Consider the following 17,449-nt stretch of genomic DNA (forward strand, 5'->3'; position numbering starts at 1 on the left):
GAAACAGTCACACTTTCGTGCAGGGGAGGTGAAGCGTCTCCCCCGGGTGTGGTGTGTGGTGTTTCATTTTTGTTATCCTCTCTGCTATCTACATTGATAGTGTTTAGAAGGTTGGTTGTGACGCCTACTATTGCTTTTTGCCTTGCATCTCCGTTCCCTCCCATTGTTGGTTTGTACCAAGCTAGGAAGAGGTGATTATCCCTTTCAAGAGTCTAGATGAAACTAAAATCTTAGCTAAAGAAATCCCCACAGACGGTGCCAAATTATTTGACCCAAAATATATTGAAATCTTTTTTATTAAATCAATTAAGGAAGATGAAGAGGTAAATCTCAGCCAAGTATAATAAACTCTAGATTGAAAGATGCAAGGGATGAACAAGATGAATAATGTTTCTTAATATCTTGAAACCGAACGATTAAGCATATATATGATAACTTTGAATGTAGAAAGATATTGTAATGGATGCTCTTAGTCCAAAGTCCATAAGATATCTCTCTCCCCTTCTATTTATAAGGGACAATCCCTTCTTGAACCCTAAAAAGTACAACATAAAGAATATTCGAAGAGCATATTCCTGTTGTCCCCTGTTGCGCCTACACTACTACAAATGTTGTGCGTTTACTAACCGTTGACAGTCGTCGCCCTCTACAACGATCAAGGGATGCTGCGTCGTAAGGGCCTCGCCCTCGCCGCCCTCGTCAGTGGTCGTGGTCGTCCAATTTAGGACCTATACAAGACATACTTATGAAAATCATCCCCATGAACTGAAGTTTCATAGCAGCACCAACAACAGCAGAAGAAAGAAGAAGAAGAAGAAGAAGAAGAAGAAGAAGAAGAAGAAGAAGGAGAAGGAGGAAGAGAAAGTGGGCTAAAGTTATTTAAAAAATGGATACAAGTTAAAAGATTAAATGAGAATGACCAAATGCGGCGCCTCGTGCAATTTTTATAAAATTCTTTTGGTAGTTTCAGCAAACTGTAACTTTACATAACTAGCTCCTAATGGCTATGTAAGTTAAAGAGTTCCAAATAAAATTGTCATTGGTCTAAAAGCAAAAATAACAAAATACATTTGAAAGAGTTTGAAAAAGGTCGAAAGTATTGGTAAATTGTACTGTACTATTATTATATTAATTCTTAAAAATATTTTCGTGCAGAAAAAAAGGGGAAGAAGTAGTTAAGGTAAAAAACAAAGAAAAAATTAGCTGGGATCTTCTCTTGGGTTAGCGAATTTACAACGTACATTAGGGTTTGATCAGTTAAGTCGGGTAAAAAGAACCCGCTATTTTAAAGTAAAGCAAGAGTTAGGGTTTCTTTACCCGAAAATTTTAAGTCGAGCAGCTCTGCCATGGCGGAAACTGAACCTCAAGCCTCCGAAACCGTAGCACAGACCGAGAAAGAAGAAGCCTCCGCACAGAAAATGGACGTGGAGGCTCAAGCCGCCGATGATGCGGCGGAGAGCGGCGGCTCGAAGCGTCACGTGGAGGCTCAAGCCGCCGATGATGCGGCGGAGAACGGCAGCTCGAAGCGTCTAAGGGAGGAGGGAGACGAGCTAGAGGTGAATGGAGAGAATGGAGACGCCACGAAGAAGCCGAAAGTCGAGAACTCCGTTCAAGAAGAAAAGAAAGATGGGTCGGATCCGGTTAGCGTGGGTTCGAAGAGTTTCGGGTCGTCTGTGGAGATGTTTGATTACTTTTACAAACTCCTCCATTCCTGGACTCTTAATCTCGATCTCAACAAGGTAAAAATATCACACTGTTTGTTAATACCTTGTGTGCAAAGATTCACCTATTCAGCATATTTCACAAAATGAGCAGGTGATTAGTGTTTTTAATATTGTGTAAAGCAAGGTTTGGTTTTTACCCTGTCCTGCGGTTCTCTGGTTTAGTTGGTTATGTATGGGCAGTGGACTCTGAAAATTTGGGACTTTTTGGGTTGGCTATTTAGGATCTTTTACTTGGGAACATCCTGATTTTCCATTTCATTAGAACATCAAACTGCATTATATCATACTCTCATCGATGTCAAAATGACTAATACGGATTGCTTAGTTATTATATTTTGTTTTCTAAAAATTACCTTTAAATATAAAGGATTTAAGACCTCGACATATTTGACTGTACATCCATTTTGGATATGTGTGTGTGTTTTGACAACAGACATCTTTTTTTTGTTACTTGGATAATCTTGTAGCTGCCTCTGGTTATAGTAGTAATCTTTCTATGGCTAAATTAGAGGTGTTAGTCAATTCGGACTTTATTGGTTGCAATCGGAATGATTATCTATTTGATTCGATTTTGCTCTGAATTACCACTCCATCCTCAATTCACGTTGCTCAGAGATTGCCTTTAGGCTCCATTTGGAATTCACTTGCTTTCTTGCCTGTTGAACTATACTTGGCCTTTTGTTGGGGTCAAATTAATATCTTTGTGGGATTGATGCTTTCAACTCGATATAATTATTGAGAGCAAAAAATGGCCAAATACTTGCACAGAAATGTATATCATTTGTATTAGTCATAACGTTAGAGAGGAGTTAATAATTATTCCTGCACAAGAAAGTCCATTTCATAAGGATATTCTGTTGGAACTATGATTCAGCTTTCATGGATCTCATTTTGGAACTAAATCTTGGCATTAGAGATACTTGGAATGTTACATTTATTACTTACATCTGAGTGCTTGATATGATGATCATGATCACTTATGTTTTGTTGGTTTGGTGTCGCAGTATGAGCACATGCTGCTACTTGACTTACTTAAGAAGGGCCATTCAGAACCAGAGAAGAAGATTGGTACAGGAGTTCGCTCTTTCCAAATCCGATTTCATCCACAGTTCAAAAGTCGCTGCTTCTTTGTTGTTAGGGAAGATGATTCCGTGGATGATTTTAGCTTTAGGAAGTGTGTAGATCAGATACAACCCCTTCCAGCGAATATGCAAGTAAAACATTATGCTAACGGTGGAAAAGGTGGTGGCGGTGGTGGAGGAAGAGGAGGTGGATATGGGCGTGGTCGAGGAAGGGGAGGGAGGTCAAGATACTAAACAAGCTAACAGTAGACTGCCAGATTCTTCTGATTAGTCTTGTTACGTGCTGTTTAAAATCCAAATTTTGGTCTGCATCTATGTTCCCGCAGTTTTGTCATAATGTTTTTTGCTGGCTTAAGTCTCATGGCTGTAAGAACTACATGAAATAGCATTTTATTGGCGGCATCACCTATTATCTTACCAAAAGCTGGTTAAATTGTTAAATATGAGAAGCCTTCTGATTGTTGTCTGATATTTTGACCCATGAAACTCCCCTCCCCCCCTTCCCCCTTAAAGAATGTACAAACATTTAAGGCAGAGCAAGTTTGGAGGTAAAGAAGGAATAAGGTTTTTAGCTTTTATTCACTGATATTGTAATAACTGCATGTAATCACTATCATATGTATGTTTGGTAGAAAAAAGAAAAGCTAAATGTATTCATAGGGTAAAACTTTTTACACTGCAATATAAGTAGGGCTGTGCACGGATCGGATCGGATTTAGCATATTTCGGATTCTAGAAAATGCAATCCGAATCCGATCCGAATTATATCGGATCATATTATTATGCCTCAAAGTTAAGCTAATATGTATATTTTCTTTGTAAAAGATGCAATACATTAGGAAAAATTCATGTTTATGCAATTATGAGAGTACTATGGTGCCAATATAGTTAAATCTAGCAATTGTAAAGTTAATAACTTAGAGTTTGATGTAAATTAAAGTGTAGTATTTATACATGTCCTAATAATTTCGGATTTCGGATTGGATTGGATTAAAATATACCAATCCGAAATTCGATCCGGAATCCAAAATTTTAATAAACATAATTCGAAATCCGAAATTCAAAATTGAATGGATCGGTTCGTATTTTGGATATCCAATCCGAATGAACAACCCTAAATATAAGTAAACTTTAATTAAAACCAGGGATTTATTGAAAAAAGAAAAAGAAGAACCTCATCACAACCAGGGGCGGACTCACGTGCACATATAGGTTATATTCTGCAAACTTGGATATATTATTATTAATGAACCCACTTGACCAAAGTTTAAGCCTTGTAAAAATGGTTCTGTTTGCTGGAGGTCGGGTGTTCGATTCCCAACAACAGCCATTGTTCATTCTTGACACTGTACTTTTTGTCATATATTTTCCACCTGTGGACGTACAGCAAATTTATTTCCCTCCTACTTCATGTATTTCTTTTTCCAATCTTTGTTTTCTGTTTTAGTTTAAATTTGATATTTTTACTCAAATCAAATAATAAGAATTAAATTATATCGTCTATTTACTTCAAGAAATTATCTAGAAAGTTCTTACATAAATTTTGATAAAACATGTAAGTGAAACAATTGATATTATTTTTTTGTTAGTTAATCTTAAATTAGTTTATGCTATATTATTTACTGTGTTACACTATAATTGTTAGCTTATTTTATAAGTTCTCTTATCTTAACTATACTTAGTTTCTATTAGTTTATATGTATCTCTTTTTCTTGTTGTCTTTTTTTTTAAAAAAAATACAACTTTATCAAAATAAGATTTTAGATAAATTCTCTTTGATACTTTTTAAAATTTACATTCTCTGAGGTACAATTATTAGATTAAATATATAAAATTAATTTTTTTTTAGTTAAAGTAAATTAATATTTTTAATTTTTTTGCCCGATAATTTTTTTAAAAAAAGGTATCGACCTCAACTTTCATAAAATTTTCATTTGTGCATGGTAGCATTATAAACAAAAAGAAAAAAAAAGTGTTGCAAAAATCTCTCTTGTTGTTTCGGGTAATATCCTTAATTACTGAACCCGCTTGAAAAAAATTCTGGATCCACCACTGATCACATCGTGATACTTTTTTGTTGGGCGTGGGCTTAAGAACCATCAAAATTAACAAAGCTTTCTTCACGGTAACAAGGTAATAATCTCTGTTCCAAATATCCAGGGAAAAGTCAGTAACCTCCAGTATTAAATAGTACTGGTTTTTATTAATTATAACTAATAAATGCTACCATAAGTATCAGTAGCCCAACACTACTTATCATTTGGGATAAGTAGAATAAATTCGATATTACACTCTATATTGAAGGATAAATAAATATAATCGTAACTTCCCTAAGCGTTATATACACTCCTAAATGAAACGAATGATGAGTGATGTAACATTAACTCTGTTCTTTTATGAGTGAATGATTGCTAATTTGCTTACGTTATGTGAGTTTACTTTCAGTATATTTCGAACACACGAGTTCAACTCTATTGCTAAGAATATGAGTCAAAACCAAGAATTCTGTCGTCCACCAAAGGTAAAGAGAAAAATAAGAAAAACAAAATTTGGAATGACAATTGTGACAACGAGGTGCTTACAGATTTGGTTATAAAGATTATTATTTTCATGAAAGAAAATAAATCCGCGTTGTATCATTTTATAGTTAATAAAGCAGGTTCTGAACTTAAACCTGAGTGGAGAAAAAAAAAAACAGCATGAATACACCCTAGAGATGGCCATGGGGCGGCGCGGGGTAGGGCAGTTGCGATGCGGGTTTAGCCATAACCTCCAAAGACTTCAACCCGGATCGCATAGCAAAACTTCTTTGTTTTCAACCCGTCTCGCATAAACCTGCTCCGGCAAAATAAAAATTCCTTTTTTCATTTTTAATGAGTAGTTTCTCTTTGAATTTTTTTTTAAAAAAAATACCAATGGCCTATGGCATTCTTTTTTTTTTTGGTCGTTCCAGCTATGCTATTAATGTATGTTGTCCACTACTAATATTGTTAGAAAAAATATCTTTTAGCGTATTACTTCATAGGGGTAGTAATTTGATTACTGAGTTAATTATATTAATCAATTTTAAATATATCTTCTTAAAACTACTATACTACATTCCTATTAGACAAAAGCATCGATATTAATTCTAATGATTAATAACACGACACTAAATCTCATATATATTTTTTCTTTTTGAGAACTATGACAAAGATAAAGTTGTCAAAGAGTGCTGGTCAAGATATTTGTTCTTATCGAACAGTTAAAGAAACTTAAGGAAAACAAAAAAGGAGGAAAAAATCTTGAATTATTGATAATATCTGAATATGTTCAGATTTATAGTTAAAATATGACCCACAAGTTTAAGCTTAAAGGAACAAGAAAAGAGGAGTAAATTAATGAACTAACGAAATTCAGAATAAAAATAAAAATAAAAATATAAAGATGAGCAAGGGAAAGTTTATAATACAAATACCAATTGAGAAAGCAAATTAGAACTTTACTTGAATAAAACCAATGGAAAGCATTTGAATCTTCATTAGCGAAAAGCAACAAATGTACGATGCAGGTATTATACAAAAGTCTAAACCGCAACTGCCTTTTAATTTTATAAGATTGCTTAAACCTGCCCCTCACTAGTAAAGGAATGAGTTTACCATAACAAAATCGTTTCTCTAGTTACTGTGCTTGTTTTGTTATATAACTTTGGGATATAGCAATGCAATTAAATTAATCCTCGGGTTTGATAGTCCCTAGGAAATGGAAATTTCCCATATATATATGGATCTAATACTCATATTATTTATGTTATATTTCACAACTCCTTAATTCTATCTGTTTTCAGGTTTATTTTATTTTATTGTTTATTTTCTGCATAAAGATCGTGAAACTGGTCTATGGAAATAAGATGGTGATTTTATTTAATTTAGGATCAATTTTCCAAAAGAATTCATGATTGTATCTCTTCACAGACGTACGTGGGGTACAAAACACATAAATCAAAAACGAAAATAATTAATGTTAAACATGCATGCATAACGACGGCGCACGATTTCCAGTGCACTTAATTCTCATAATTACTTTCACATTAATCACTTCTCAGTTTCAATCCGCCTTTTCTTCTCCTCATCCCATTTTCCCTACTTCATAATAATCCAAAGCCAGAGATCCCTTTAGTCCTTATATTGTTTTTTTTTTTCAGTTTCATTTTCATGGGTGCAAATTTGGACGACTAAGTACTTAAGCTTATAATCCAACACTTGAAGTCATTATTTGATCAAATATGAGAAGTCAGTCAAACTTTGAAGTAATGAGTACTAACCAAGAAAATCATCAAGACGTATTCTCTCTTCCTATCCAACTTCCTTCCCTTGAATTCAGGTGATTATATTTAATTATATGTACTACGTACTAGTTGAGTTTGCATTTTATATTATTAGTTGATTCTCTCTTTAATTTTTGTTTTCATGTTTTTTGTTTTCCCTTTTTTGTATGTGGATGATTAATATACGTGAAAAACAGTGGATATTCAGGACACCACGCTATCGATTATCAGTATGATTTGTCTATTCAAGAATTTGATGCTAATCCCTTCATGGAATTTACTCTCGACGATCCCTTGTATTCATCTTTCTATAGTACACCACTCCAGTGCCTAACACCAGGTAGTGGTCATATATAGTAACTATATATTGCAATAATTTTTTTTCTGCAACTGATACTTTTAAGAATTTTTATTTATTGACTATTTCGAAATGTTACAGCCGCAGGAGAGTTATATTATGGCGATCTAGGAAATGGTTTTGGATTAAGTGACGAGCTTGGAAGTGGGAACAATCAACTATTGTTATGTGATAAAAATCAAGAGATAATCATAACAAATGATCATGTTGAGGAAATAAAGAAAAGAGAGAAGGATTCAAGGCAAATAGAGGAGATTAATAGTACAAGAATGTTGTCTCGAGAAACCATTTCTAAGTACTTTTATATGCCTATAACACAAGCAGCCAAGGAACTCAATATTGGGTTGACATTATTGAAGAAAAGATGTAGGGAGTTGGGAATTCGAAGGTGGCCTCATCGGAAGTTGATGAGTCTTCAAACACTAATCAAGAATGTTAAGGTTCACTCTCTATATACATATGTTACTGTTGTTTTGATTATGTAATTATACTTAATTTATACTAATGAAAAATTTATTTTCCGATATATACGAATAATATAAAAAATTCTACTCATAAGTTTACCTGCTATATCTGGTTAATAATTACTACAATGCAAGGTTATCTAGCAATGATTTTTATAGATTATTCCAAGAGTTTAACTAATATATCCATCGATTTTTACGCGTTATGACAGGTTCAATATTACATATCTCACTTTTTATGAAAATTTATAGTGGCCTGTCGGTGTATATAAGTTAAACTCTACCTGTAATAGGTTTTAATTGACTTGATAGTATAATAGTTTTTTATACAGTTGTGCAAAAGTTAACACTCCTTTTGATATGGTGATGCATGTTGCAGGAACTGGAAAAGGGGGGAGGAAGTGGTATGGAGCAAAAGTTGAAGGATGTGATAAAGCTTTTGGAGGAAGAGAAGAAGATGTTGGAAGAAGTACCAGACATGGAACTTGAGGAGAAAACAAAGAGATTGAGGCAAGCTTGTTTCAAGGCTAACTACAAGAGGAGAAAGCTGATGAGTATGACAGAATTACAGGCTTCCTTCGGCAGTTACTGCAATAGTAATCCAGCTGTTGGTATTGGTTATGGCCATAGGGAGGAGGAAGATGATGATTATGATGATGAAGAGATTAAGTCTCTACTCGCTGACTGTTTCTCTTCAAGTAGCCCAACGCTGCATGAGTGAAGTTTTTCTTTGAATGTGTGTTTTTTTCGGATCTTTTTATTAGCTAGTTTAGAATTTCATGCATGCGAAGTTAGATTTTACTATATTGTAGTCGGGACGCTGGCCGGTCTCATGTTCGTAATTTCAGCTATGTAAGGAGTAGTCTTTTTCAATTTCTATTTATCTAGTTCGTGTCTTAGTTTGTATGTTTTTGGGAGGAATTCGATCTCCAAATACCCCACTTAATTAATAACTGTGGCCAGGAGCGGAGTCAAAGACCAATTTACGGGTACAATTGAACCAGTAATTTTGATCCAAATTCTGTATTTGTCTTAAAAAATTTATGTAATATAATATAAATTACTAACATGACCCCAAAAATTTAAAATCATAGCTCCATCTCTGACGGTGGTTATAGAGTACAATAGGCCGGGAAGAAAGAGGTAGGGTTGGACGACATTCACCTTGGTTGATTCCACCACAACTTGAGTTTCTTAGGTGCCGTTGTTGGAGTGACGGGCAGATGCTTGTCAGTGCTGATTCGTATGGAAATAGCAAGATCCCTTAATCAATTCTCGGTGAGAATCATCAGCTTTATAATATTTTAATATTGGCTCACATTTTCTAAGATATAGTTATGCCGGCGATAATAGGTGAATCTGCTAATTGGTATGTTCTGATTTTGATAGGTGTAGCCAATACTCATCCATGGATTAAGCTAATAAGTGCACAAGCGAGACTTATAGTGTAATAAATTACGGAAATTAACGTACAAAGGAATACCTTAGTCTCTTAAAATGCAAATAACACAACCAAATAGTCCAGCAGGGAATCATCAACTGCTTTCAGAATTACCTGAATTATCACAAAGACCCAAAAAATGATACATATATTGACGTACATAGGTTAATATTATATAAGAAAATTAAAATTATATATATTATAATAGATGCATGAAAAAATTAATGACCAATTTTTTGAGTCAAGATCGCTAATCATTGGTATTCGCCGAACTCATTAACAATCTCCAATTAGCTGGTACATAGAATTTTGTAGCATATCGTTCCAATTTCAAAAGTCAGTACAGTATTTTTCGTATACATGAAAGGATATCCATGTGTAAAATATTATTTATTGGATTTGTATAGATATTTTGTAACAATTCGACAGATCGTTTTGTTTTCTAGAACCCCATTTCCCTAAATAAGACTTTACGTACGTGCTTTTACTGTTTTATGACTAGCGGAGATGGTTAGTTCAGGATTTAGAAGGGTTCGGATTGAAATCGGAACAATTGGTTCCTTAAATTGGCCTTAAAAGGCTACGTTTGACTTCGGTCAACATTTTGACTAAATGACCTCGGAAACGAGATTTGACGGTTCCAATAGGTTTGTATGATAATTTTGGACTTGGGCATATGTTCGATCGGGTTTTGTATGACCCGGGAGCATTTTGGCGCCTAATAGTGAAAGTTGGTTCTTTGAAGGTTTTAGAAGTTCTTTAAATTTGGTTTGGAGTGGTCTTTGGTGATATCGAGGACCAAACGGAATTTCGAGATCGGAAATATTTCCTTAATGTCATTTAAGACTTGCACGCAAAATTTGACGTCATTCTGAGTTGATTTGATAGGAATCGGATGCGCGGAAGTATTTTTAGAAGTTTTTGAGTTCGTGAGCTAAACCATGCGTTTCGACGTCCGATTCGTGGGTTTTGATGTTATTTCAGTGTTTCGATCGCGTGAACAAGTTTGTATGATGTTGTTAGACTTGTATGGGTGTTCGGTGTGGAGCCCCGAGGGCTCGGGTGAGTTTCAGACGTTCGGAAGGATGAAAAACACATCAGTTTTCTAGTATTTTTTGGCTCGAGAAATTGTTTGCAAATGCGAACCTCGCATTTGCGAGTAGGGCTTCACAATTGCGAAGAAGCCCTACCTAGGCAATGTTAGACACATTGGTCGCATTTGCGATCTCAACAGAGTCCGCATTTGCGACTCCATGGTCGCATTTGCGACCTTAGCAGCCTAAGCCTAGGTTCACATTTGCGAACTAGGTGTCGCAAATGCGACATCTGAGGCCTATGCACAACTTATTAATTACGAGACTTAGACAATTTAGCTCATTTTCTTTCAACTTTTGGGCTATTTTTGGAGCTCTTGGAAGGGGTTTTCACCTAGCACCTCAAGGTAAGTAATTTCTACACAACATGAGTTAAATACATAGATTATGGGTAGATTAATATGTAAAAATTGGTGAAAATCAAGGGTTTAGATGAAAACCTAGATTTTTGATAAAAATGAGATTTGACCACGAAATTGGTTATGGAATTTAGTGAAAATCATATATTTGAGTTCATGGGGTTATGGGCAACAACTTTCTTCGAAAATTTCCGGAATTTGGGCATGTGGGCCTTGGGGTGAATTTTAGGAATCTTACATTTAGAGTTGGATAATCACTTTCATAGTTGGAATATGAACTTTTGAGCATGAATTGATTGTTTTGTATAATATTTGACTTGTTTTGAGTCGTTTGGCACCAAATTTGAGGGTTTGAGCACAATCTTGGACCGGAAAGTAGGCCTTGAGATGAGGCAAGTCTCTTTTTTAACCTTGTAAGAGGGAAATTAACCCCATATGTGAATTTAATCAACATGTACTTCTATTTGTGGGGGCTACGTATGCACGAAGTGACGAGAGTCTATTCGTAGCTATTATTCATGCTTATGTGCATGTAGATTTATGTTTACACAATGTTTTGTTGATTCTGTTGCTTGTTTATGCTTACTAATTGTTTGGATTAAAGCAGAGGTTAAGGATTTCAATATTTAAAAGGTTCCTAGTTAAATTTAGTTGAATTTCTTATTTTGAAAAAGAATTGAGAGATATTATAATAACTGAAGAAAATCTATGTCCAACCGCTTCGCAAGTATATTCCACAAGCGGGGTAAATTTTCAATACTCTCATAGGAGCGAGCCGTTCGCCTCGGTAGGTAAAATTGATATATCTATTGGTTCGGACCGTTCGACCCTCGGCAATGCACAATATATTTATACGTATATTTGGATCAGGTCGTACGTCCCCGACATAGATCATGCATAAAGATATTGGAACCCCTTTTATATTTAATATTGTTTCATGGACTTGAAAGGTGAAAGGAATAGATGAGAGAAATGACTTGGTTCTTACTTGAAATGAAAGGACTGTTTACTTATTTTCCTGCTCTGAGTTCTATCATCACTTTATATATCATGTTTGATTAGAACTTCATATTATTATATTATTGGCCCATAGTAAGTGTCAAAGTCGACCCCTCGTTACTACTTCTTCGAGGTTAGACTAGATACTTACTGGGTACATGTTGTTTATGTACTCACGCTACACTTCTCCACTTGATGTGCAGGATCTGAGGCAGGTGTATCTGGTTATTAGTCCGGTGCGCACGCTTGAACTCTGGTTCGAGACTACACGGTGGGCTGCACTTCCGAGCCGTTCATTAGCAGCCAGAGTCTCTCTTTTGATTTATTTTCTGTCTATTCTATTTCAGATAGTAGAGTGAAAATATTTTGTATATCCTACTAGTAGCCCATACACTCGTGATACCAGGTCTTGGAACACACTAATAGACTTATGATTTTAGATTCATTGTATGATTTCGATTTGTACTCAGGTCCTTCCGTTTATGTATTTTACATATGTCATTTCCTAAATCTTTTAAAATGAGGCAAGTTATTTATTTAGTAAACTTATTAAAATGGGAAATCACTAGATTGTTCACTGTTGGCTTGCCTAGCAACAATGTTGGGCGCCATCATGGCCTAAAATGAAATTGGGTTGTTACAACATGGTATCAGAACACTAGGTTCACGTTAGTCTCACAAGTTATGGGCAGACCTAATAGAGTCTTGCGGATCGGTACAGAGACGTCCGTACTTATCTTCGAGAGGCTATAGGGTGTTAGGAAACTACTCTTTATTCATCTACTATTGTGCAGTTGATGGTATACTAAGTTCCTTTCTCTTACTCTCTCACAGATGGTGAGAAAGTGCACGGGAGACGTTCCAGACCCAGGATGAGCTGCTCCCCCCATTGCAAGAGGGCAGGGGAGGGCACCGGCCCGAGGTAGGGGACGAGGGCGTCCTAGAGTTACCCTAGTTGCACCATCAGCGGATCTAGTGGAGGATCCCGTCATTGAGGAGCAGGGCGAGGTGCCCGCAGCAGAGCCACATGTTAGCACCGGGCTTTCAGGAGGTCATGGGCCGTATTCTGCGATTTATGGATACTATGACTCAGGCTGGTCTATTTCTAGCGGACCCAACAACATCTTAGGCAGGAAGGGGAGCACAAACCCCTACTACTCAAGCTCCTGGACATGCAGTTGCCGTATATCATACCCTAGGCACACTACACGGGGCCGAGCCTAGCCAGTCGTAATAGCTGCACCTGAGCCTAGACCGGCTGCGACTGGCGAGCTGTAGAAGCTGCTAGATAGATGGACCAGGCTTCACCCTCATGTCTTCGGAGGTCAGCGACATGAGGATCCCCAGGACTTCATTGATAGGTGAAGGGACAGACTGCATAACAAGAGTATATTGGAGTCTCACGGGGTAGATTTCACTACCTTTCAGTTAGAGGCAGAGCCCGTAGATGGTGGCAGTCTTATCTTCTTGGCAGACCAATAAGTTATCCTCCCATGACTTGGGACCAGTTTACACTGCTTTTCTTGGACAAGTACATTCCACCCTCCTAGAGGGAAGAGTTGCGGTGTTAGTTTAAGCAGCTCGAGCAGGGCCATATGTCAGTGATTGATTATGAGGCGAGATTATCTGAGCTGTCTCGCCATGCACTTATGATACTTCTTACTGACGTAGAGAGGGTGTAGAGATTTATTGCGGGTTTGCACTCTAGTATTCAAGCTAGTATGGCTCGGGAGGTTGAGATGGGGACTTCTTATCAATTAGTAGTGGAGATTGCTCGGAGGAACGAGGGTTATCGTCAGAGGGGTAGATAGCAGATATAGCGGGACAAGAGTTCCCGTCTTTTTGGAGAGTTCAGACGTGCCCCAGCTGGGGAAGAGGTCACTTTGGGAGGGATCAGCCTAGAAACCCCCATATTCAGCACCACCAGCCCCTTGAGGTATCCCAACATGACCCTACTTCAGTGCTATGCCAGAGAGTTCTTAACACCCACCAGTTATTCAGGGTTCTTCCAGTGGGTACTCCGGTCATCAGGGTTCTTCCAGTGCCTATTTCAGTGCCATGCCATAGAATTCATACTGCCAATCCGCTTTTCAGGGTTCTTCCAGTGGGTATTCAGGCCATCAGGGTCAGACTTAAGGGCAGTAGTTCACCGCTTCGAGGGGTTGTTATGAATGTCGGAATCCTAGTCACATGAAGAGTCATTGCCCCAGACATTAGGGTAAGGCAGTACAACAGGGTCATCAGCCCATGATTACAGCATTAGCCGACCGCCCAGAGGCGGAAGGTAGGGGGTAGGGGCCATCCTAGAGGTGGAGGCAAGGTAGGGAAAGGTCAGCTAGCTACTATCCAGTCAGGCAGAGGCCAGCCGGTCGGTGCTCCAGCTAGGTTCTATGCTTTTCCGGCCAGACCAGATATAGTGGCCTTAGATGCCGTGATCACAGCTATTATTTCTGTTTGCGTAGGGATGCTTCAGTATTATTTAATCCAGGGTCTGCCTATTCATATGTGTCATCTCTGTTTGCTCATTTCCTGGATATTCCCCGTGAGTCCTTGGGTACTCCTTTTTATGTGTCAACTCCTGTAGGCGATTCTTTTGTTGTGGATCAGATCTTTCGGTCTTGTGTGGTCACATTATGAGGTTACGAGACTAGAGCGGATCTTCTGTTGCTTGATATGGCCGACTTTGAGGTCATCCTGGGCATGGACTGGTTATCCCCATATCACACCATCCTTGATTGCCATGCCAAAGACTGTTACCTTAGCGCTGCCAGAGCTGCCTAGATTGGAGTGGAAGGGTTCAACTGTTAGTACATCTAGTTAGGTTATCTCTTTTATAAAGGCTCAACACATGATCGAGAATGGTTGTTTGGCTTATTTAGCTTATGTTCGGGATACTACCACAGAGTCTTCGATGATTGATTCAGTACTAATAGTCCGGGAGTCCTCCGATGTGTTTCCTTCCGACTTTCCAAGCATGCCACCAGATTGTGACATTGATTTCTGTATTGACTTGGCTCCAGGTACCCAGCCTATATCTATCCTACTGCACTGTTTGGCTCTGAAAGAATTGAAGGAGTTGAAAGAACAACTTGAGGAGTTGTTAACAAAGGGGTTCGTCAAGCCGAGTGTATCACCTTGGGGTGCACCAGTGCTATTTGTAAAGAAGAAATATGGGACTATGCGGATGTGCATTGATTACCGCCAATTAAACAAAGTCACCATTAAAAACAAGTACACGTAGCTGTGTATTGATGACTTGTTTGACCAGTTGTAGGGTGCTAGGGTGTTCTCTAAGATCGACCTGAGATTTGGGTACCACCAGTTGAAGATTCAGGACTCGGATGTTCCGAAGACCACTTTCCGTACTAGATATGGCCTTTATGAGTTTCTAATGATGTCTTTCAGCTTGACTAATGTCCCAGCGACATTTATGGACTTGATGAACAGATTGTTTAGGCCATATATTGATTCATTTGTCATTGTCTTCATTGATGACATTTTGATTTACTCACGTAGCATGGAGGAGCATGAGCATCATTTGAGAGTGGTGCTTCAGACCTTGCGGGAATAGAAGCTATATGCTAAGTTCTTCAAGTGTGAGTTTTGTTTAGATTCTGTGGCTTTTTGGGGCATGTTGTATCAGACAGGGGTATTAAGGTGGATCCCAAGAAGATTGAGGCAGTTTAGTGTTGGCCTCGTCCTACTTCGGCGACTGAGATCAGGAGTTTCTTGGGATTAGCAGGTTATTATCGTCGGTTCGTGGAGTACTTCTCATCCATCACAACACCTTTGACTAGATTGACCCAGAAGGGTGCTCCGTTCTGTTAGACCGATGATTGTGAGGCGATCTTTCAAAAGCTCAAGACAGTCTTGACTATAGCACCGGTTGTAGTGTTGCTTCCGATTCGGGGATGTATACTGCTGTTACATTCCGTACTTTAATATTAGGATAAGTCGTAGTAATCCATATGACTTGAAGGGATTAAGACTATTCATGAGATTATAGAGGATTTGTGACTATGTTATTGTAAGACCCCGTAAGTTTAACAACCTTGATACTGTTATATACATTTGATATGGTATTTTGAGTGGAACATTTTTGTAAAAAAAGTTTGAAAAATATAATTTTATATAGTTATTAATATTATTACTGTCGAATATGTTTCAAATTATACACATAATATGAGAAAGTTTATGAGATTTTCTTTATTGTAAAGATATGAATTATTTTTTTCACAAGAAAAGAAGGTTATCTTTTTTACCATTTTAAGTATTATTATTACGAAAATTTGTACTCTTTATATGAGATTAGGAAAAGTAGAAGTTGAGAAAATATATGCATTTTTTTAGACGGATGTTTTAACGAAATAATAGTGTATGTATTGATTTTATATGGTACTACATGACTATAATGGTAAGGTGTATAAAGTGTATTACAAGTGAGTAGTATTTTAAGTAATTTGAGATAATTCTTAATTATATGGTTAATTGGATAATTATTAATTTTAGTGAGAGATTAACTAGTTAATTAATCATAATTTGGATAAGTTTAAGGAGGCCTAATGTGGCAACCCCTCCCTTTCAAAGTAATGACTCTTAACTATGGTATCAAGAATATCTTAAGAATTTTTCTCTACTTCGATCGAGGGTTATGTGTTTTTCGCAAAGACGTGTATTAGAGGGATTGTTAAGAGAACCGGCTCAGGCATGTAAAGGCTATCCCTTCTTTCTTTTGGCATGATCCAAGTAATGATACATAAATGTAATGCTATTCCATAAGTGTTTCTACTCTTAGCAGTTAAGGATGTCTACATTATTCATTCCCATAAAATGATATTCAAGCATGTCTAAGTATGTATCTAGTTCCCTATTGAGGTATTTGATAAAGATGTTAATGTTCATAATATAGAAATACATGCATATGCATTTACCACCGAGCTACGATCGGTCGGGCAGTCATGCATTTACCACCGAGCTATGACCGGTTGGGCAGTTATATATTTACCAGCGAGCTACGGTCGGTCGGGCAGTCATGCATTTACCATTGCGCTACGACCGGTCGGGCAGTTACCACTGATCAGTTGGGCAGTTACCACTGATCAGTTGGGCAGTCATGCATTTACCACGAGCTATGTCCGGTTGGACAGTTACATATTTACCGCCGAGCTACGGCTGGGCAGGCAGTCATGCATTTACCACCGCGCTATGGCCGGTCGGGGCAGTTACCAGTGATCAGTTGGGCAGTCACGCATCATACATATGAAAAATAGTCTCAAAGAGAAGCATTATATATATATATATATATATATATGTGTGTGTGTGTGTGTGTGTGTATGTATGTATGTATATGTATGTGTATGTGTGTGCATGTGTGCGTGTGTGTGTGTAAGTATAATAAGTATGCATATACGGTGGCACTTCAGAGATTCAGGTTGATTCTTATATGTCTTTAATTAATGTTGACTTATTGTTATGTTTCAGTTCTTCCTTACATACTCGGTACATTATTCGTACTGACGTCCTTTTGTTGGGGACGTTGCATTCATGCCTGCGGGTATAGAGAATCAGTTTGACGAGACCTCATAGTAGAAGAGGTTAGCATTCAACGAAGGATCAGTAAGA

General features: G+C 37.4%; 2 protein-coding genes across 2 annotated transcripts; both read left to right on the top strand.

Annotated features, from left to right (window-relative positions):
* Positions 1 to 1,269: 1,269 nt before the first annotated feature.
* LOC104227991 (protein EMBRYO DEFECTIVE 514) lies at positions 1,270 to 3,247 on the top strand. Its single transcript, XM_009780376.2, has 2 exons — positions 1,270 to 1,739; positions 2,729 to 3,247. The coding sequence occupies exons 1-2, from the start codon at positions 1,347 to 1,349 to the stop codon at positions 3,038 to 3,040; spliced, it is 705 nt and encodes a 234-aa protein (XP_009778678.1). The 5' UTR covers positions 1,270 to 1,346; the 3' UTR covers positions 3,041 to 3,247.
* Positions 3,248 to 7,097: 3,850 nt separating this feature from the next.
* Positions 7,098 to 8,655, top strand: LOC104228019 (protein RKD1). The gene is made up of 4 exons (XM_009780406.1): positions 7,098 to 7,168; positions 7,310 to 7,452; positions 7,552 to 7,910; positions 8,314 to 8,655. Exons 1-4 carry the CDS (start codon positions 7,098 to 7,100, stop codon positions 8,653 to 8,655), a joined length of 915 nt encoding a protein of 304 aa, XP_009778708.1.
* Positions 8,656 to 17,449: the final 8,794 nt, after the last annotated feature.

The sequence above is a fragment of the Nicotiana sylvestris genome, chromosome 3 (genome assembly GCF_000393655.2).
Source record: "Nicotiana sylvestris chromosome 3, ASM39365v2, whole genome shotgun sequence".
Lineage (NCBI taxonomy): Eukaryota > Viridiplantae > Streptophyta > Magnoliopsida > Solanales > Solanaceae > Nicotiana > Nicotiana sylvestris.